This window comes from Lithobates pipiens, unplaced genomic scaffold, assembly GCF_037356315.1.
Source record: "Lithobates pipiens isolate NorthernLeopardFrog02 unplaced genomic scaffold, aLitPip1_a1.2 Scaffold_19, whole genome shotgun sequence".
Classification (NCBI taxonomy): Eukaryota; Metazoa; Chordata; class Amphibia; order Anura; family Ranidae; genus Lithobates; species Lithobates pipiens.
The window spans coordinates 89082689-89104344 of NW_027507764.1; the positions used below are offsets into that span (position 1 = coordinate 89082689).

At 42.6% G+C, this 21656-nt stretch overlaps 1 protein-coding gene across 1 annotated transcript in view; it reads right to left on the reverse strand.

The window, feature by feature from the left end:
* Positions 1–21656, reverse strand: part of MAP3K8 (mitogen-activated protein kinase kinase kinase 8) — a 48499-nt gene that overhangs the window by 18828 nt on the left and 8015 nt on the right. Inside the window, exons 2-3 of the mRNA XM_077491047.1 lie at positions 14000–14355; positions 6358–6525 (exon numbers count right to left, since the gene is read on the reverse strand). Of these exons, the coding sequence (XP_077347173.1) occupies positions 6358–6525; positions 14000–14355 (524 nt within the window). The remainder of the gene's footprint in view (positions 1–6357; positions 6526–13999; positions 14356–21656) is intronic.

The window sequence follows — 21656 nt, forward strand, 5'->3', positions numbered from 1 at the left end:
GTCTAATGTCCCTCAGTAATGCTCAAGTCTGTGGCAGAGACTTTCTCAAATATTCTACAATCAAGTCTGTGGCAGAGACTTTGCGTAACACCCTACTGGCTGCTAGGCCTAGTGAGAGGAGGTCTATCCAGGAGTTGTAAAATCCAGCTGTGAAACGGTCGATATTTCTCTGGATTTTTCCTATAAGAGACTTTCCATTTTCGCAGTCTAAAGTACCTGAGCTTAATCCTAACCCTCTACCCTTATCTAAGGACTCTGTTTTTGGTTCAAATAAATAACCCAAAAGATTCAGTGTCAGTTTCCACATTTCTTTGGGCCATCTTCCACGGGAACCCCTAGACGGAGAAGAGGTCAAGAAGGTAACGGTAAGCCCAATAAAACCAGCAGCTCCTTCGGGGGTCAGTGCTACATACATACATACATACATACATACACACACACATACAATCAGATATACACACACATACACATATATATATCTAATAAATACAATATTATATACACATGTATGCACGCCCAAGCGTATGAGTTTCTTTACTTCACTGCTATGGGCTCGAGCCTGAGATCTTTTGTAGACCTAGCAAAGACCCTGGTGGGGTCCATTCATGTTTTTTTTGCACCGGGGCCCTGAACATTCTAGTTACGCCTCTGCAGGACTTTATTTTCTGACTAAAGTTCCACTGTAATATCTGCTGAGATTTTTGGTGCACCTTTAATCTTGGAACCCTACTCTTCCACGGCTCCATGCCTGTGTATGTGTAGAGATCCATGTACTCATACTGTGTAAACACATAATATGCAGACACTATTTAAATTCTGAAAACAAATATAGATAGCTCAAGTTTTTATTGCCATCTGATCTCTGCTGTTTTCCCAGTGATTAGTCATCAAGACATTCCATAAACTCTGTATATAATGATATTGATTTACAAAGGGCAATTTGATTGTGCACTTTGCAAAGTGTACTTGCACTCTGCAAGTGCAATTGGTCCAGAGCTTAGTAAATAAGGTAAAGCTTTGCAAAAAATACCCAATTTGCAAAGTGTCTATTTGCATTTAGTAAATCAACCCCAATGAGTGTTTTAAAACATACAGCTTTTCATTGCATGCTATTATTAGGTCTATGATCTACCAGAACACCCAGATCCTTCTTCACCACTGGCTCCCCCAGCTGTTCTCCTCCTAGAATGTATAATTTATGTATGTTTTTATCCCCTAAGTCAGGGGTGTACAAACTTTTTTCAAAGAGGGCCAGATTTGAAGAAGTGAATATGCTTGAGGGCTGACCATTTTTCCTGACATTCTTTAAACCATTAAAATTTGGTCTAAGTGTGTTAGTCCGAGCACTAATACACGGCCCAACAAGATTTCTCTTGCCTTTGTGCTGTGTGTGATGAATAGATGAGCTTGGGTGTGTTATTTGGATATACCGTATTTATCGGCTTCTAACACACACCTTAACTTTAAAAAGGAAGTTTCAAGAAAAAAATCTTGCATTTTAAATAAAGAACTGTGAAGCAAAATAAGGGTCAGTGCCCATCAATGCACCCACTCCATTGCCATGAATGCAGCCCCCACACTGACATGAATGCAGACTCACTATTGCCATCAGTGCAGCCTGATTCATGTCCATCTGCAGCCTTGGAGAAGACAGGGAGGGGGGGGGGGGGCGGGACAAGCACCAAGAGACATACTGGAGAAACTCCTGTTTTTATCAGCGGCCTCTTTAATTGTCCTATGATGGACAAAACAGTAGCAGCGCATCCCCTCCAAGGCAGCCAGCATATCTATCTTTTGTGGCCCTCAGCGCTCGGGGATTCATTGGAGGCCACAAAAGATATATATGTCAAAATTACCAGGCTGGCCGTCCGAAACCAGAACGAGGGCCACGATTGGCCCGCGGGCCAGACTTTGGACATGCCTACCCTAAGTGCATAACTTTACATTTATCAATATTCAATCTCATTTGCCACATAGTTCCCAATTAACCCCTTGGTGCATGACAATAACTATTGGCAGGATTAGGCATCAATCATCCTATGTCCCTGAACTTCTAAAGTTGGGATAGTAAGCAAATGTGCTGCATCATTGTTCTGCATTTCATGAGCATTTACATACTACTAATCTGTCACCTATTTTCTGAACACTCATCTTCAGAAACATTTATTATGACAGTGCAAGGAGCGATAGAAAGTAATAGCGATGGGGAGTAAAACATAATAGTAACCTATACAATTAAGGCTACACTCACACTTGTGTGACTTGTCATGCAACTTTGGACATCAAAGTTGCAGGACAAGTTGTTCCTCATGTTTTCCGATGATAACCATTCATATATAGTAGTTCATGCACTACTTTGGTCCGACTTTCATGCAACGTGAGGGCCAAAGACGTCAATCTTAACCCTCAAAGTTGCATGAAAGCTGTACCCGAATGTTACACAATGCAACAGTTGACCATTATCATTGGTTAAAGCCAAAGTCGTATCCAAGTTGCACCGATCCAAAGTTGCGTCAAAGTTGCACTCCAAAGTTGGCGCAACCTTGGAGTCCTACAAGTGTGAATGGAACCTAAAGCTAAACTCCAGACACAACTCCTCTCAAATATATTCCTCAATAGCAATGAAAGATAAACAAACATTTACTTTGTGTGCATCAAATGCTTTTGCATACCCAGTTATTACCCTGTAAAAATAGTGATGACATCATCACTGTGTTGTACATAGCCTGTGCAGAAAGCAGACCAGTGGGAGGGACCAGGCTCCACCAACTACAGACTGCCTGCAGAAAACTACAGGAGGGGGTGGAGACAAGACCAGTCACCCTGCACAAGAGGAGAGATAAGCAGTGACTGGTCTATATTACAGGAAGCCCTGCACAGGGGAAAGTCTCACACTGGATTACTGCTCAGATCTGGAAGAAATACACAAAGCACACCAAGATTAAAATATGAATAATATACTACTCTTATATTTACACTATTTTCCTTTTACCAGAGTTCAGCTTTAAATAAATCCCAGCTATAACAGACATTTGCTGATTGATTTATATGGACTCATTCACCTTGATCTGTGCTCTTTGCCGATATGCCTAATATACTGTGCTATATGCATTGTACTGCTACAATGGAAAGAACTGTATTTGAGCAATCATATGATGAGGAAGTTTGCAGCAAACTTCCTTGTACGGAAAGGTCAACAAAAAAATACAGTATTATTTGTTTAATCGTATGAAGAGGAAGAAGGTGAAGAAATAAATAAAGTTACTATTAAACCACTGATATGATCTTAGGAAAGTTGTGATATTTTGGGTTGGATTATATACATAGCTACTGTATATCAAAGCTCTAGGTGTTTGTTTCCTCAAGTGGGCAAAAGGAGGAGAGCAGTTGTATAGGAGAGAAGTTCTTAGTATAGCATTTGGTGAAGATTCAGAAAATCACGTGATTCAGCATGCATTTATGAAATGCACAAAAAACACGCTTGAAGTGCCATTCATTGTTAAGGGAGAAGTATGGTCAAAGCTACTTTGGTTGTATTTCTCCTATGAATCACAGGAGTGCAGTTCATTCTGCACTCCTGTGACCAGTTTTCAGCCAACAGCAGGCTAAAGTCCCCTGTCGGCTGATGTCACTCAGGTGGTCCAGGCTCTGGATCGATCCTGACTTTAATGTTGGGGTCCACCCAGAGGCCTGGACCAACAGCTGGCTCAGCCTCTCAGTGAGCAACTGGAAGACTGAGCCTGCCATGCCTGCCCCCTCCACAGCCCAGTGCTCTAGTGAGTGCTGGAGGGGCACAGCAGAGAGCCGGTCATTGACAGTCACTGACTCTTAAGAACTGAGCGATCAGCTGTCTTTAAATCATTCAGTTCCTCAGTCTTAGATGCAGCTGGGATCGGTGCTGCATCCACCTAGGTGAGTATAAATGTTTTTGTAACCCTGAAACTTCTCTTTTAACACATTTCAAACTCAACAAGGAGATGTGCATTTAAAAAAAAAAAAAATAATTGACATCTGCTTGAAGCTAAAAAAGTTGCGTGAGCTATGTCACTGCATTTATCACACATAGGGCAGCCCGTTGAAATAAAGGAGTGACCTATTAGTGTGACAACGCACAAACAAAAAGGGCAGAGATGCACATATGCAAGACACCTACTATCTTACACCATAGTCTGAAGGGGGCCTAAGGCATAAAAGTGCTAAAAAAAATAAAAATAAAAAATAAAAAAGCATAAAGTGAGCAGGAACATTTAGAAAGAATGGGATTTTGCATTGCTACACGATTCTGAGCAAAATTTAGAATCAGGATTGTTTTTTGCTTAGGATACAGATCACGATTCTCTCACGATTCTTGCGGCATAACATCATCTTTCACATTATAAAAAAAATAAAATAATAATAATAATATCGGGCTAACTTTACAGTTTTTAATTCTTTTTTTTAATTAGTGTATTTTTTTCCCACAAAAATTGCATTTGAAAGGGCGCTGCGCAAATACAGTGTGAAAAAAAAGAAAATGCGGTAACTATTTTATTGTCTAGGATCTCTGCTAAAAATATAAATATAATATAATATAAATAATATGTTTGGGAGTTCTAAGTAATTTTCTAGTGAAAAATAATGATTTGAACTTGAAACCAACAAGTGTCAGAAAAAGGTTTAGTCTTTAAGTGGTTAAACTTCCCTCATTTACAGATGGAAGTTCATTCCTTTGATCTAAAGCAGTAATCATCAACCCTGTTCTCAGGACCCACTAACAGGCCAGGGTTGCAAGATAACTGAAATACATCACAAGTGATATCATTTGTTGCTCAGTGATTGCTGTATTCTAGTCTGCATCTCCCCCAAGGTAATACTTAAAACCTGGCCTGTTAGTGGGCCCTGAGAACAGGGTTGATGATCACTGCTCTAAAGAACAAAAAACTTTACTTTAAAATGTTTATAGCAAGCTCAGCAGTTGAGGAATGTTGTGATACTTGGCAGACTGGCTGCTTTTTTTTTCTTTTTTACAGCTGTCAGCTTGAGCAGAGAATTCTTTGCATAGAAAGAATGTGAAAATGCTTTGTTACGATCGCGGGGGGGGGGGGGGGGTTGCGATAATGATTCTTAACGATTAATTGCGCAGCTCTAATATGAAGTGTAGTGTGTTTTTGGAGAAACAAGAAGTAAACCCTGAATTGTAAATTGGGGGGGGGGTGGGGTGTTAGGGTAGGGGACAATGTATGGCCAGGGGTCTCCAAACTTTCTAAACAAAGGGCCAGTTTATGGCTGCATCAGGGGAAGTAATAGTGACCCATCCTTGGTGTCAGGAATTATGCCCCACTTTTGATGCCAGTCTGAGAAATACTGCCCCATTGTTAATGTCAGTGGGAGGAATATTGCCCCCAGGGCCAGATAAAGGCAAGCAAAGGGTGCAGTTTGGAGACCACTGTTCTACACCAAAAGCACACAGAAGAGGGTGACAATGCTACCACAGTAATAGAAGCTTGTATTTAGTTTTGTCACCTTACTGCAGGAAGTGTATAGGGACCACAGAAACTGTCAGGATCAACAGGTAAATACTATATCTTTACTTCTAATATGTTTAAAGGACATGCACTACTACTGCATATAAATACTGCAAAAGGAACTATTAATGAATAATCATTTTTCAGTGTACAAACCTGTTATGAAATTTTTAGCCTCCAGCATTAAAAACACCTAAAATGTATTCTCTCTTTTTGATTGTTGAAGTGGTGTCAGTTACTGCATGAAACTTCATTTTAACTTAAAGTGGTTGTATAGTCAAAATTTGAACTTTTACCTACAGGTAAGCCTATAATAAGGCTTAAATGTAGGTAAAAAAAAAAAATATCTCCTAAACCCTCGCAATGAGCCGCTGACCGCAGTGGAGCATGCGCACAGGGGATTCTTGGTTGAAAGCCTGGCAGACGCTGGACCTTGCCGGAAAGAAGGCATGAGTGCGGGAGTGACGACATCGCAGCGCCGGAGCCGCGAAACCCGGAAGACACGCTGAGGGAACATGTCAGCTCCCTCGGCGTGGATCGGGCGAGATGTCAGGGCCTCGTTCCAAGGTAAGTATTTCATAATGAGCTAGTGTGCAGTGCATACTAGCTCATTATGCCTTTTGCCTTACAGGGGTATACAAAAAAAAAAAAAAAAAAGTGTCAGCGGGTATACAACCGCTTTAATGTACGATAAGGCCGCTTGCTCTATCTGGCTCTCAGTAGTTAGCATTTTGCTGCGCTACCACTTGAGTTTTCAGTAAAAATCATTTTTTATGCAAAAAAAAAAATAAAAGGAAAAAAAATGGGGAGGACAAGCATCCAGTTTGATGAAAACATGATTACAGCAACCTACCAGCTTACACGCCATCCTCTTTCTGGTCACTGTATCCTGTGCCAAGTGGACTTTCCCGAAAGCCCCCCTGGGGATAAGCTCTGAGCCATGACTCTGGTATGTCATCTTCCATGGAAATAGCAGCACGTCTGTGTCTGTCTGGTACCGCCCATCCTTGATGGTGAGCATCTAGAGGAGAGAGATTAAATATTCATTTCTGCCTCCTACCTATTCATCTTTGGTAATATATTAACACCTACTGTGCATACTTCTCTGTTAGAACCGAGAAAGAGACTTTATACATATAATGATAGAAACACTGTCACAGTAACAATTATAATAAAAAATGCATAACTAAAAAAAGGACAACGGAAGTATTTTCTTTTTTCCATATATCAAGAAGGTCAAGATAAAATACAATTACATCATAAATATTGATACATGAGTGTTGTGTATAGAGGTATACAAGGTTCAGAATCAAAACAGTGTCATGGAGTTCTAAATACTGCATTCCATTATATAAGCTGTTTACTGGTAAAAATAAGTGAGAAATGCAAGACTTCGGTGGGTGTAAAAAAGATGTCCGCTTGGCGACTTCAGACTGTAGGCTTACTGCAGCTGAGTGCGGGGTGTACTAAGATGGCCGTTACAGAACGTCACTTCCGTTATAAGATTTGATGGGTCGCCTAATCTGACAGAACACCGCCCATCAGTGCTGCAAAATAGTGCCTCCTCATCAGTGCCCATCAGTGAAGGAGAAAACTTAAGTAGCACCCTGATGTTTAGGCAGGGTTGCTAGTAAATTTACCTGCCAGGTATAGTTGACTTGGCCAATTGATAGAAGATCAATTGATTCCACCCTAATTCTGGAATTGCTGCACTTCTCTCTACTGTCACTAGATGCCGGGACAAGACAAGGGCATTGCAAGGACAGGTTAGGAATAGATGGAGTATCTCCGCTAATGGGCAGGGATCTTCTTGGGTCCATTGGCCTGCTGGGAGAGCCTATTTATTTGGGAGAGGACAGGTGATCATGGTTCTGTGCCACCTGTACAGCTGTCTGGGTGGACGTGTGTTGTGCTGCCCCGGGCTGCTAGGCCAAAGCCTGAGGCCTATCCCAGGGGACATCTGGCTGCTAGGCTGTCTGAGGGCCTATCCAGAAGCAAGAGAGCAGCGTAGGGTTGGGATTGTGGCTTGCAGTCCAACCAGAAGTAACGATTCTGCCAGCCAGAGAACCTGACGTGGTCGGAGGTAGAGGGGAAGCTGTCGCCACTAAGGGACCATCCACCTTATTACCAGGGACCACTGAGTAGCTGAAGCAAGTACCGGGCAGTATTCTCACCATCTGCAGATGATGAAGGATTGGAAAACTTCAGCAGATGTCAAGCCAGGGACCTAGCCAGCGGAGGTGACGCTTGCAGAGCCAAGCCAGGGACTGAGCAGGCCAGTGGGGTGACGCTTGAGGAGTATCTTGGATGCCAAGCTAGGGAAGTGGGGTGATGCTTGAGGAAGATACTGAGAGAGAAGGTTGGAAGAGCTCAGGAGATCCAGTGGCAGTGCATCAGCAAGTTTAGTGAGTGAGACTGGGAGCTCAGTTGAGTGAAGATCTACAATAGGAGATTGTAGAGGAAATGTAGAGAAAGTGAAAGAGTTCATTGTAACCATTGTTAGAAACTGTTCAAGATTGTTGACATAGGAGACGTGTCTACACATGCAGCTGTGGTCCCTGGCTTGGTGCCTTTCCCTGCATGGCTGTCCACCTACAGAAGGCTCAGAGTCTGCCAATTAACATTGCAACTACTAAAGGGTGGCCCTAAACCCTCTCTCCCACAGTTCTGTTAAGAGAAAATAAATCTCTTTGCATTCAAGAAGTGTCTGGCGCCCATGAATCTACCTTGCATTACACCCACCATGCCTCGTAACCCACTCTACACAGAAGGATGTCAGCTGTCCCTAACGCTGGAGGTTCTCATTAGACCAAAGGGGACCCGGGACTTGGATAAACTTACACAGGAAGGGGTGAAAGTGCCCAGTATTGAAATGGTTAAGGGAGGTTCCGTGGCAGCGGGTTTATTTGTCTCAAGCCGCGTACACACGGGCGGACTGTCTGGCCAACTTAGTCCGTCGAAACACATTTCAGCAGACAGTCCGCTCGTGTGTGGGCTTCAGCGGACTTTTTCAGCGTGCAGTCTGGCGGACTAAGTATTTCGGAATTTCCGTAATATTGTCCGTCGTACTTTGGTTTCAGCGGACAATCCGCTCGTGAGTAGGCTAGTTCGACGGACTAAGTATGGCGCATGCTCAGAAAGGATTTACACGGCGAAAGGTTGCATTGCTGTGTATTGGACTTCCTATTTCTAGTCCCGTCGTACGTGCTGTACACGTCATCGCGCTAACTTTCGACGGACTGTTTGTGCATCCGTGTGTGGTCAAGTCCGTTCATTCGAAAGTAGGACAGACTGTCCGTCGGATTGTCTGACGGACTAAGTTGGCCATACAGTCCGCCCGTATGTACGCGGCTTCAGAAGGCATAGTTGTGGAGCTCCTCGCCCTCCTGTCCTGTTTTATGTCCCAGCTTTTATTTTGTGACCTTTTAACTAAGGGAGAAAAAAAATAATCTAATTTTATTTTATCTGGATTTTAGTGACTATATTGATTTATTTATTAAATATGACGTTGTGTTTATTCATGATAGGAAAACTGCACAGGATTTCACTTGCAGAGACATGAACTTACATCCGTTTTCATGTGCATTTCAGTGAGTTTTTATGCACACTGACATCAGTTTTCATGTGCATCAGTTATGTGCCCTGTTCATACACCTTGCAGATCCCTGCGCAGAAAAAATCCATGCGGTGTGGTGTGAACGGGGCACATAGAGAACCATTGTTTTCTTTGAGCCCTTGCAGAAAAACAGATGTCTCTGCACCACGGTGTGAATGAGGCCTTAAGAATTTTGACAGCTATAGCAGGCAATGAGTGCAGAGCCCCTTCAGATATGTGCCTGAGCAGATCCCTGTTCTATAAATCTCTATATAAAAGGAAACATGTAATGGAAGGAACTTCCTATACATAGGATGCAGCGTGGTTTATGTCAAGAGCCTGAAAAGTTAAGTCCAGGGAAGCTAATAAGCTGGCTAATTATGATGCAATTGGAAAATAAACACACAGCAATCATTAGCATTGACGCATTAAACCGCCAGCAGATGAGGTGAGATATGCCGTGTGAAGCAACAAACACGAATGCTAGTACTAGGTGTGGTGAGTATACAATTTAGCCCACGGCAAGACAGCAGTTTCCGATTGTAAACACTACTCTGTGTGTAGAAACTCTTTCAACAGAAAGCTCAGTGCTAACTTCATAATGGGATTTACTAAAGCTGGAGAGTGCAAAATCAGTCTCACTTCCGCACAGAAACCAATCAGCTTCTAACTTCAGCTTGTTCAGTTAAGCTTTGGCAATAAAACCTGGAATCCGATTGGTTCCTATGCAGAAGTCAAACTGATTTTGCACTCTCCAGCTTTAGTAAATAAACCCCTATGTGTTATTTATCAGTGCAGGCAGTGGTTGTTAAAGTAGGACAGCTAGATTAAAATAAAGATTACTGGTATATCAGTGAGGGGCTTCATGGGGGCTGATGTTTGCACGACTATTTTTCTAAGAATTTCAGTAGCTGAATTATGACAAGTTTTACCACTAATTGGGGCAAACATTCTATTGTGGTTTCTTAAAGCCCTTGTAATTGCAAAATTAAAAAGTGATTTTTAATTTTTTTTTAAATAACAGCCTTTACAAACATGTTATGCTTACCTGCTCTGTGCAATGGTTTAGCACAGAGCAGCCCCGTTCCTGATTTTTTTTTTTTAGGTCCCCAGCTGGCGCTCCTGTCTCTCCCCCCACCTTGCGCAGACTGCCCCCATAGCAAGCCACTTCTGGGGCACGTGTGTGTGCTCGCTCCTGAGCCCTGCTGTGTGTCCATAAGACACACAGAGCTGGCCTCAACCTCACCAACTTCCTCCTCATCACTGGCTGTGATTGACAGCAGCAGGAGCCATTGGCTCCCGCCACTGTATCTAAGCCAATGAGGAGGGAGAGAGCCTCCGCTATACTGTACATCACTGGATTGAGGTATGTATTTAGGGGGATGTGGGGGGGGGGCGCTGCATGGGGAAGGTTTTCTAACCTCACTGAATAGACTGCAGTAAAGCAAAAACACCTTCAATATTTACAACCACTTTAACAGTGTGACAGGAACATCAATGTAACTGAATTTAATAAATTTGTCTATGTAGCCTATTTAAGGAGCTTGACCGTATCATCCACAATCTGTTTACTATAATGACACTAAATGATGCCCTTTTTTGAAAGGTAGAAGAGAGAGACTATGCAGGAAAAGCCTGCGTGAAAAGCCAAGACATCAGTAGTCCGCGGGGTCCTATGTAAGTTCACCCTTTTCTGTAAAGGTGAACTTACACTTTAAAGAATATGTGAACCCTCACCTTGTTAAAAAACCCATTCAGTTTAAAACAGAAATGAAAAGGCAAAACATCTATTTGTTATACTTTTTTTCCCCTTTTTCTGCAAGTAAGGGTGCAGGAATTGGGACTGATCGGAGGTGTAAAGGTGCAGAAATTGGGACTGATTGAAGGTGTAAAGGTGCAGGAATTGGGACTGATCGAAGGTGTAAAGGTGCAGGAATTGGGACTGATTGAAGGTGTAAAGGTGCAGGAATTGGGACTGATCGTGGTGTAAAGGAGCAGGAATTGGGACAGATCGGAGGTGTAAGGCCGCATACACACGGGCGGACTGTCTGTCCAACTAAGTCCGTCAGACAATCCGACAGACAGTCCGTCCTACTTTTGAATGAACGGACTTGACCACACACGATGAACAGACAGTCCGCTGAAAGCTTGAGCGATGACGTGTACAGCACGTACGACGGGACTAGAAATACGACGTCCAATACACTGCAATGCAACCTTCGGCCGTGTAAATCCTTTCTGAGCATGCGCCATACTTAGTCCGTCCAACTTGCCTACTCACGAGCGGACTGTCCGCTGAAACCAAAGTTGGACGGACTGTATTACGGAAATTCCGAAAGACTTAGTCCGCCAGACAGTCCGCTGAAAAAGTCCGCTGAAGCCCACACACGAGCGGACTGTCCGCTGAAACACGTTTCAGCGGACTAAGTTGGACAGACAGTCCGCCCGTGTGTACGCGGCCTAAAGGTGCAGGAATTGGGACTAATTGAAGGTGCAAAGGTGCAAGAATTGGGACTGATCGGAGATGTAAAGGTGCAGGAATTGGGACTGATCGGAGATGTAAAGGTGCAGGAATTGGGACTGATCGGAGATGTAAAGGTGCAGGAATTGGGACTGATCTGTGGTGTGGAGGTGCAGGAATTGGGGTTATCTGGGGTGTGGCGGATCAGGAAGTTGGGACTGATCTGAGGTGTAAGACCCAGTTCACACCTATACATTTTTTAGTGCGTTTTCAGTTTTGCAGAAACACACTACAGTCCATTTAACATCATTTTCTATGGATGTAATTCACATTTGTGCCTTTTATGGAAAGGGCCAGGGATTTGCAAACAGCAACCTGCATAGGTGTGAATCAGGCCTAAAGATACAGGAATTTAGGTGATCTGAGGTGTAAAGATATGGCAAATTGGGACTGAACTGAGGTGTAAATGTGCAGGAATTGGGACTGATGAGAGTTGTGAAGGTGCAGGAATTGGGGTGATCTGAGGTGTAAAGGTGCAGGAATTGAGGTGATCAGAAATGTAAAGCTGCAGAAAACTGGGACTGAACTGAGGTCTAAAGGTGCAGGAATTGGGACTGATCTGAGGTGTGATGGTAGAGGAAATTGAGACTGAACTGAGGTGTGAAGGTGCAGGAATTGGAACTAATTTGAGGTGAAAAGATATTGGAATTGGGGTGATCTGAGGTGTGAAGGTGCAGGAAGTTGGGACTGATCTGAGGTGTAAGGCCCAGTTCATACCTATGCATTTTTTTGTGTTTTTAGTTTTGCAGAAACACATTACAGTCCATTTAACATTTTCTATGGATGTAATTCACATTTTTGCATTTTATAGAAAGGGCCAGGGATTTTTTTTTTCTGGTTTTTGGTTCCATAGACTTCAATGGATCAAAAATGTGTCTTGAAAAATGAAAAATGCACCAGGAATATGAAAACTGCAACCTGCATAGGTGTGAACCAGGCCTAAAGATGCAGGAATTTAGGTGTAAAGATATAGGAATTTGGACCGACCTGAGGTGTAAAGATGCAGGAATTGGGGTGATCTGGAGAAGTCCTTGGCTGGCATATTAATTTCTACCTTACCGTACACGCCTTGTATCACATGTCTTTTGAAACAAGTGTAGCGCCGTTTCCTGACGAGCATGCGTTATAAGTTTTGAAAATTAATATTCCTGAAACCACAGTTGGGTTTTAGGGCTAATTTTGCTAAATTATGGTTTCAGTACCAGTCTGGCTGGATTGCACTGAGTTCTCCTTGACTGCAGGTGACGCTGTCACCGCCGGTAAGTGGTTAGAACGCAGTCTAGTTGGGTGTATTGAGTTCTCCTACTGTGCACTCTGGGAGGTGGTATTTAAGGTACTGAGATCACGTGCTTTGGGGTTCCGCTCCAGAAGATATTTTCTGTCTGCTTGGTCCTGGTCCTCTTGACCAGCCCCCATGGCCCTCCTGGCCTGGGGTCCGGATCCATGCAATTCAGAGTCTCAGGGCTGGATAGCCTGAGGCAAAGAAAACTGCAGGGACAGGCCTGAATGGATGTCAAGGCCGGAGGAGTCAAAGGTGGTCCAGTGCAGTTTCATCTAAGGAGAAGCCCAGCAACTGGAGAAGCATCCAGGGGAGGACTCATGAGGAGGAAGCCATGCACAAGGCTGGTTTCTCTGAAGGGGTCTGGAGGCTCAGTTGAAGGACACTTCATGGACTTACAATCTTAGGGTATACTGGTACCGTATGATAGTTCTATGACCCTCGGTTACGCTCAAGTAATTCATATTCAAGTCTGTGGCAGAGACTTTTCTCAAGCAATTCCTATCCAAGTCTGTGGCAGAGACTTTGCTTTACTTAACACCCTTCCGGCTGCTAGGCCTAGTAAGAGGAGGTCTATCCGGAGGTTGTGAGAATCCAGCTGCGAAATGGTTAATCTCTGGATTTCTTCTATAAGAGACTATTTTTGCAGTTCCAAAAGTACCTGAATGTTCTCCTATCTCTCTACCCTTTATTAAGAGACTGTTTTATCTTCTAAATAAACAACTCAAAAGGAGATCCAGTGTCAGTTTCTGCATTTCTTTGGGCCATCTACCTCGGGAAACCTTAGACAGAGACGAGGTCAAGAAGGAAACGGTAAGCCCAATAAAACCAGCAGCTCCTTCGGGGGTCAGTGCTACACAAGAGTAAGTGATCACTGATTTTTGGAAGCGCAAATGTTAGTTTCTATTATTCAAGTATTTTTTCTTTTTCGTCATTGAAAGTGCAAAGTTCTTTTTTAATTTTTTATTTTTTTTTATAACTGTCACTCTCAATTTCATTAAAAAAATTCTTGGCACACGGGGCTCAAAAGGTTGCTAACCCTTGGTTTACTATCTACTTGGAGTTCAACAATAAGAGGTGCTGTAGGTACATTGTCTTACCTTGTTCAGTATGATTCCACATGCCTGCTGCAAACACTGGTGTAAATGCTTTGCATCTGCCAGCTGATTGGCGAATCTGAGTAACTCTTTAGTAGTCCCATATCTAACAGAAGACAGCAGAGAGGTTTCCTGCCCACTGAGGAATAAAGAGTCCGTCCTCTCCTCGTAGTAAGTCTCTTGACATGCTTTTACTTTGCTCTTGCCCACGGCACATACTTCCCCATCTCGATAGAGGTTTTCCATTATCGTGACCACATCAGACACATTGAAATAGGGGAGCAACAGCTCCATTTCCTCCTTCTGGTCGCTGTTTGTACTAATAAAATCCATGACGGCACTGCTTTCCACAGCAATACCTAAAAAAAAAAAAAATCACAATTGCTTTAACATGCTTTGGATTGATAACTTGTTTCCTAGAATTTTGGAGTGATCTGAGGTGTTAAGGTGCAAGGGTGATCTTTATGAATGATTGAAGTGTTGATAGAGAAACCCCAGGGGGTCAGGGTGCAGAGGAGAAACTGCTTGCACAGAACCTGAAAGATTGTGGCTATGACTATCATACCACAGCTATTATAGGGATTTCCAGCTTCTCCATCGGCCCCTCAGGTAAATTTTACTTACGTACTCATACTCAGCCTTATCATACGCATCACAGGCACATTTTGCTTACATACACATTATACTGAGACCCATCATACTTACATAGTTATCACACTGAGACTCATCATGCCCATAGGTTTAATTCTGCTTGCACCACTTCAGCTCCAAAAGATTTACTTCCTTTCCTGACCAGGTCATTTTTTTGCGATACGGCACTGCATTATGTTAACTGACAATTGCACGTGTGACACTGTACCCAAAAAATACATTTTTTGTTCTGTTTTCCCATAAATAGAGCTTTCTTTTGGTTATATTTAATCACCATTACGTTTTTATTTTTTGCACTATAAACAAAAAACGACCAACAATTTTGAAAAAAAAAAAAAAATTATATTATATATATATATATATATATATATATATATATATATATATATATACACGTTTTACTTTCTGCTATAAGGGCACTTTCACACTCACAGTGCCCAGGCGTCGGCGGTATTTTTAACAGCGCTTTACTGTCATTCTAGCGGTGCTCTTCAGCCGCAAGTGGGGCGCTTTTAACCCCCGCTAGCAGGCAAAAAAGGGTTAAAATCACGGGCAAATCGCTGCGTCACTTTGGCGGGGGCAGGGGTGCTTTAGGAGTATACACCGCTCCTAAAGCGTCTCAAAGCAGCTGCTAGCAGGACTTTTTGTTTTGACATCCTGCCAGCGCACAGCTCCAGTGTGAAAGTATCCAGGAGTGATAGGAGAGGCGCTATTTTTAGCTCTATAGTGCCTGTAAAGCACCTCAGTGCGAAAGAGGTCTTTAACATATCCAATAAAATAATGTAAAAAATATATATATATATATTTATTTCTTCTTTAAATTAAGGCCAGCATATTGATTGGTTTGCGCAAAAGTTGTAACGTCTACAAACTATGGGATATTTTTATTTATTTTTACTAGTAATGGCGGCGATTATTGAATTATAACGGGGCTGTGATATTGCAGTGGACAAATTGGACATTAACTGACACTTTTGTGGGGATCAGTGACACTAATACAGTGATCAGTGCTAAAACTATGTCCCTGGCTTTGCAGGAACACAGGATCAATGCCTTCCCTACTGACAGAACAGTGATCTGCCTTGTTTGCATAGGCAGATCGCCATTCTGCCTGTGTACAAAATGACCGGCGGGTACTGGTGGGACATCTGTGTACAATCACGGCAGGAGCGAGCAGCCACAGGCGTGCACTCATGCCCGCTACCTATAGGTGCAAGATCACACATACATATATTTATACACTATATATATATATATATATATATATATATATATATATATATATATACACATACATACACACACACACACACACACACACACACACACACACACACACACACACATACACACATACACACATACACACATACACACATACACACATACACACATACACACATACACACATACACACATACACACATACACACATACACACATACATACACACATACACACATACACACATACATACATATATATATATATATATATATATATATTACATACACATACATACATACACACACACGTCATCTTTCACAGCACGGCTGCCCTGTAGCAGTAAAGCTGCCATAGAGTGGTCTGCAAGTGGTTAAAGTGGAAGAAAAGCCTAAGTCTAAGGCCATTTTCACACTGGGGTGTGTTTCATGTGCTTTTGGGCTAAAAAATAGCACCTGAAAAAGACCCCTCCCCCCTTTTTTTGCTTTCACACTGGGGCGGTGCACTTGCAGGATGGGAAAAAAGTCCTGCAAGCAGCATCTTTGGGGTGTTGCAGGAACGGTGAATATACAGCTCCTAAAATGCCCCTGCCATTGAAATCAATGGCCAGTGCTTCCAAAGCGCCTGCAAAGCACTTTGGCAGTGGTGCCTTGTGGGCGCTTTTAACCCTTTTTCAGCCGCTAGCAGGAGTTAAGAGCACCCTGCTAGCGGCTGAAAAGCTCCCCTAAAACGACAGTGATGCCCCTCCGCAGTGTGAAAATAGCCTTACTATTCTTAAAAATGCTCCAACCATGGATGGGCTGTGGGAAGCTATGGTTGACATCATTGCTCCTGAAATTCCCAACCACTGTTGAGCATTCGCTGAGCCGGAGCTTCAGGATCAGGTAAGCAGATTAAAAATAGGTAAGTATACAGATCTTTTTTATACAGGTTAGGTAGTCTAGATAGACTTGGGCTTTTCTTCCACTTGAAGCTCTTCACCGAGGAGGTGCAGACGGCGATAGCTTTGTCAATGCACTGAATGGATTATTTGCTATGGATTTTATAATGGAGAGCGTCTCACTTTCCTTCAAGTAGTGATTCTGATGAGGGCTGCGGACCACTACAGAACCTGCACCCATTTGCTGAAAGTGCTGAATCCATAAAAAGATAAACTGGTTCTAAACTTTGCCTAAATGCTTTTATATATTCTACTTCCCCTTCGTCACGCCCTAACCTGGAACAACAGGACAATTATTTTATTCCAAGTCACCCAGATTTCTTTCCTAGCTGAAACAAAGCACAAAGCAGAAGTTGTCACCATTAGCTGCAGCTGGGGCTTGACAGGAAGGAACCAGTCTGTTCAATCTGTCACTTTCCTATGCTTGTGACACTCAGGAAGTGGTCACAATTAGCAAAAAATAAGTGGTGCAAGCAGCAACTTTCCTAAAGCACTTACTGAAAATGTGTATAAGGGGCTGGGCAGCTGGAAGGCCTATCCTGCTTGGGAGAGGACGCCGGGACATAGAGATCGCTGCCTGCTCCAGGGAAACGATGAAAGATGGATTAAATACCTTGAATCATGGATGTCCAGTATGTTGCGTCCAAATCAGGCATATTAGGGTAGGTTCCCACTGCACAGGTTCAATAAAGTGTGTGCGTGTTTCTGCACATTGCGTGTGGGGCAGCCCTTTGATTTCAATGGGGTGCCCCACACGCCAGAAACACGTAAAAGTCCCTGAACCTTTTTTAATTCACGCTGCTGCAGCACCAAGCGGTTTGGCGCACCTGTTGGCAAATGCATGAGAGTGCCATTAACAATTATTGACAGCATCACTAATCTGCTAGAGGGCAGTGCTTTCATGTGCATGTTGGGTAAACGCAGAATTTTCATACATCTCTGACACGTACAAGATCTGAATCTGAGAAGTTGGAGGGGGAAGGAAGTTACTATGATATTTGCCCAGTCTAATCCAGATGATCTTTTAAAGGAGAAGTAAGGCCATAGGTCACTCCTGTGACCCTGATTTCCCATAGGCCACTCCTGTGACCCTGATTCCCCCCCCCCTCCCGACAGCTGCTGTCGGCTGAGGTCACTCAGTCAGTCCAGGCTCTGCAAAAAGTGAACAGCCTTTTTGCCGTAAAGTGTCACTAAAGGCAAAACATTTTTTTTTGTATTTTGGATAGAGTAAGGGAGGATCAAAACGCCTGTCAGTTTTTGCCATCTGTGTCCCATGGGGGAGAAGTCCCCTAACTTCCTGTCCTGCAGGCAAAACAGGATGTGAGGGCAAATCCCTCCAAAGTGAGGAATGCCCAGGGTGTGACCAGAACTGGTGTTCCCATTAGAAGATTTCCCCTCTATTCCTGTTCTGATGTCAACCCAAAATTTGAGGATTTTTCTTTTACTTTCAATGATATACAGCAAACAGAACAAATAGAGATGGTGGATCGCCGTAACGGGGGAACTGACAAAAAAAATTGTTTTCCTTTAGTTTAGTTTAGTTGAGTACATCAACCCCCTTATATTTTGAAACCTGACATGCCTAACTTACCAAGCACTAAAAGGATATGCCTGGCAGCCCTGGGTCAAGGACCTTCAAAAACAAGTGGACAACGGCAGTTCCCACATTTCTATATGAATAAATTCCTTTAAAAGGTCACAAGAGTTTCAAAGCTAAACGTGTGGGTTTACTTTCACTTTCCTTTCCTTTCCCTTTTACTGCAAAGAATGCAAAGCCAGAAACAGAGAACAAAAAGCTCTGAAAACAAGAACTTCAGTTCTGGGCACCAGTCCTCAGGAAGGATATACTGGAAATGGAGAGAGTACAAAGAAGGGCAACTAAGCTAATAAAGCAGGGGTCTCAAACTGGTAGCCCTCCAGCTGTTGTGAAACTACAATTCCCATGAGGCATTGCAAGGCTGACAGTTACAAGCATGACTCCTAAAAGCAGAGGCATGATGGGACTTGTAGTTTTGCAACAGCTGGAGGGCCACCAGTTTGAGACCCCTGTAATAAAGGGTCTGGAGAATATTAGTTATGAGGAAAGGTTATGAGCACTGAACTTATTCTCTCTGGAGAAGAGATGCTTGAGAGGGGATATGATTTCAATGATAAATAACTGACCCCACAATAGGGATAAAACTTTTTTGCAGAAGGGAGTTTAACAAGACATGTGGCTACTCATTAAAGAGGAAGTAAAGGCACTTTTAAAAAAAGATGCAACCTGCAAGGCAAAGGCATAATGAGCCAGTATGCATAGCATACTAGCTCATTATGAATAACTTACCCAAGAACGAAGCCCCCGAAGCGGTCCTCCTCCTTTATCTTCACCGCTGCCATGTATCCCGGAGTGACTTCTGGGTCTTGCTGCTCCGGCGCTGTGATTCGTCGGAGCCGCAATGACATTACTCCTGCGCATGCGCACGGGAGCCGACATGAGCGGCATATCGCAGGGGCCTAGACAGCGGTGCCTGTCTTTTTGTAAATATCTCTTAAACTATATAGGTTTAGGAGATATTTATTGGACCTACAGGTAAGCCTTAATCTAGGCTTACTTGTAGGTCAAAGTGGTTTGTAAGGGTTTACAACCACTTTAAAATTAGAAGAAAAGAGGTTTAACCTTAAACTACGTAGAGGGTTCTTTACTGTAAGAGCGGCAAAAAAATGTGGAATTCCCTTCCACAGGCGGTGATCTCAGCGGGGAGCATCGATAGTTTCAAAAAACTGTTAGATAAGCACCTGAACAACCGCAACATACAGGGATATACAATGTAATATTGACATATAATCACACACATAGGTTGGACTTGATGTGTCTTTTTTCAACCTCACCTACTATGTAAGATATTAGGGTTAAACTTTGTGCAGAAACTACTGATTATTCACACACGTTCAATTGTGTGTCATCTGTATATAAACAGAAAATTGGCTCACAAATCCACCCAGAGAAAATTAAATGAAATTATTCATGGACTTGTGAAATGACATCATTGCATGCTGAGGTCTTGGGCAAGGTATATTTATGCGTATGTGACCTAAAAAAAAAAAGGTTTAGGATGCTCGAAGTTGAGCATTCACGTGTTACTGGCCTGTTATTGGAGCTGCCTTTTGTTCGACTTTGACAGCAGTGAGCGATAATGACACCGCTGCTGTGCAGCCAATCAGGAATGAGAATCTTGGATGGCTGAGACTCTCATGGACATCGCTGGACAGAGAGGGACCTCAGGTAGTTGTTAGGGGGTGCTGGGGAGGCTGCTGCACACAAAAGACTTTTTATCTTAATGCATAGCAAAGGTAACCTTCTACCTTTACAACCCCTTTAAGGCTTACTAAGGCCGACCACAGACAGATTTTACATACGATTATTGCTAGCGCATAGTGTAGCCGCTAGCAATAATAACTATCTTCTCCCAGCGGGAGATCTGTGTGCAGGAAATAAATTTGCTCCGCGTATGGGCTGCTTAAAGGCTAATAGAATGTTCACTTTGCAAGGGAAGTTGCACTTTGCATGAGAATTCTTCCCATGGCTTAGTGAATAAGGTAAAGCTCTGCTGACTTCCATTATCCTATCATGTTCATACGAAAATTCCTTTTTTTTTTTTTGTTTTCCTTTTACATGATTGAGTATTCTTTACAAAAGGAAATTTCACTACATTCACTAAGCTCCCGGAAAAATTCCCTTGCAAAATAAACAGTCTGCATTGTTCTAGGTCTTCCAGAGCAGTGAGCAGCTTCCCATGCCTTTTTATTAGGCCAGAATTTAACAAAATCCGCACCGCAAGGACTTCAGCAGGATTCTCCTGTAAATTCCGGTTTACTTCATTTTAAACAAAATTCATGAAACCATTGGTGAATTAAACCTGGGTAGATCCACCCATCTCTACTAGGCCCGGTTAACACCTATGCATTTTTTATTGCTTTTGCAGAAACGCACTACAGTCCTTTAACATGGTTTCCTATGGGTATAGATTAAAAGGAAGTTGGGACTTTAGATGAAGCGCTTGAATAGTGGAGGTGAGTTACAATGTAAAAGGTTTATTGAATAACATTAATCCAAAGACATTAAACCATTGTTGATTTCATCTATATACATAGAATGTACACAGGGCCTGAACATGATGAATAGAAAGATACATGTATAACAACAAGCGTTCCAAGAGGTAGATATGTAGATTTATACGGCCTGCTAATGCCACTGGCAACATGCCCAGGTGCTGGCACATGCGCCCACATGGTAAATATTCATCCACCAAATGCTGTGTAAACAATGTCATAGAGTCTAATGGTAATAAAAAAGTCAAATCGGTCCGTATAAAGTGTTGCTGTGGTATCAAGTAAAGCTTGACACGTTTCATGGGTAATTCCCATTCATCAGGAGCGGATGCGACAGACCTTCCTATGGAATATAGCTAATATATTATATAATAGATATATTCCATAGGATGTTCTGTCGCATCCGTATCAAAACGCGCATCAAAACGCATATGAAAAAAAAAAAACACAGGAAAAAGCACTGCAGAAACAGATCAAAAGCAAACTGTACAGGTGTGAACTGAACCTGTGTGGCTTTAATTCATTTTCTTTTTTACCCTTTTATTTTCACCTGACAATGCTATGAATGTCTGCCTTTGTTTATCTCTATTACATTGTGGATTGATGGGATTAGTAGTTTACAAAAGAAAGATACGTTATTTTTACTGTCTTTTCACCTCCCACAAGGACATTGCATTTCTGGCAACAAGTATTTTCTGTACTTGCAGAAAATGTTCTTAACCTGAAAAATTAAAACCAATGCAGCCATCCCAT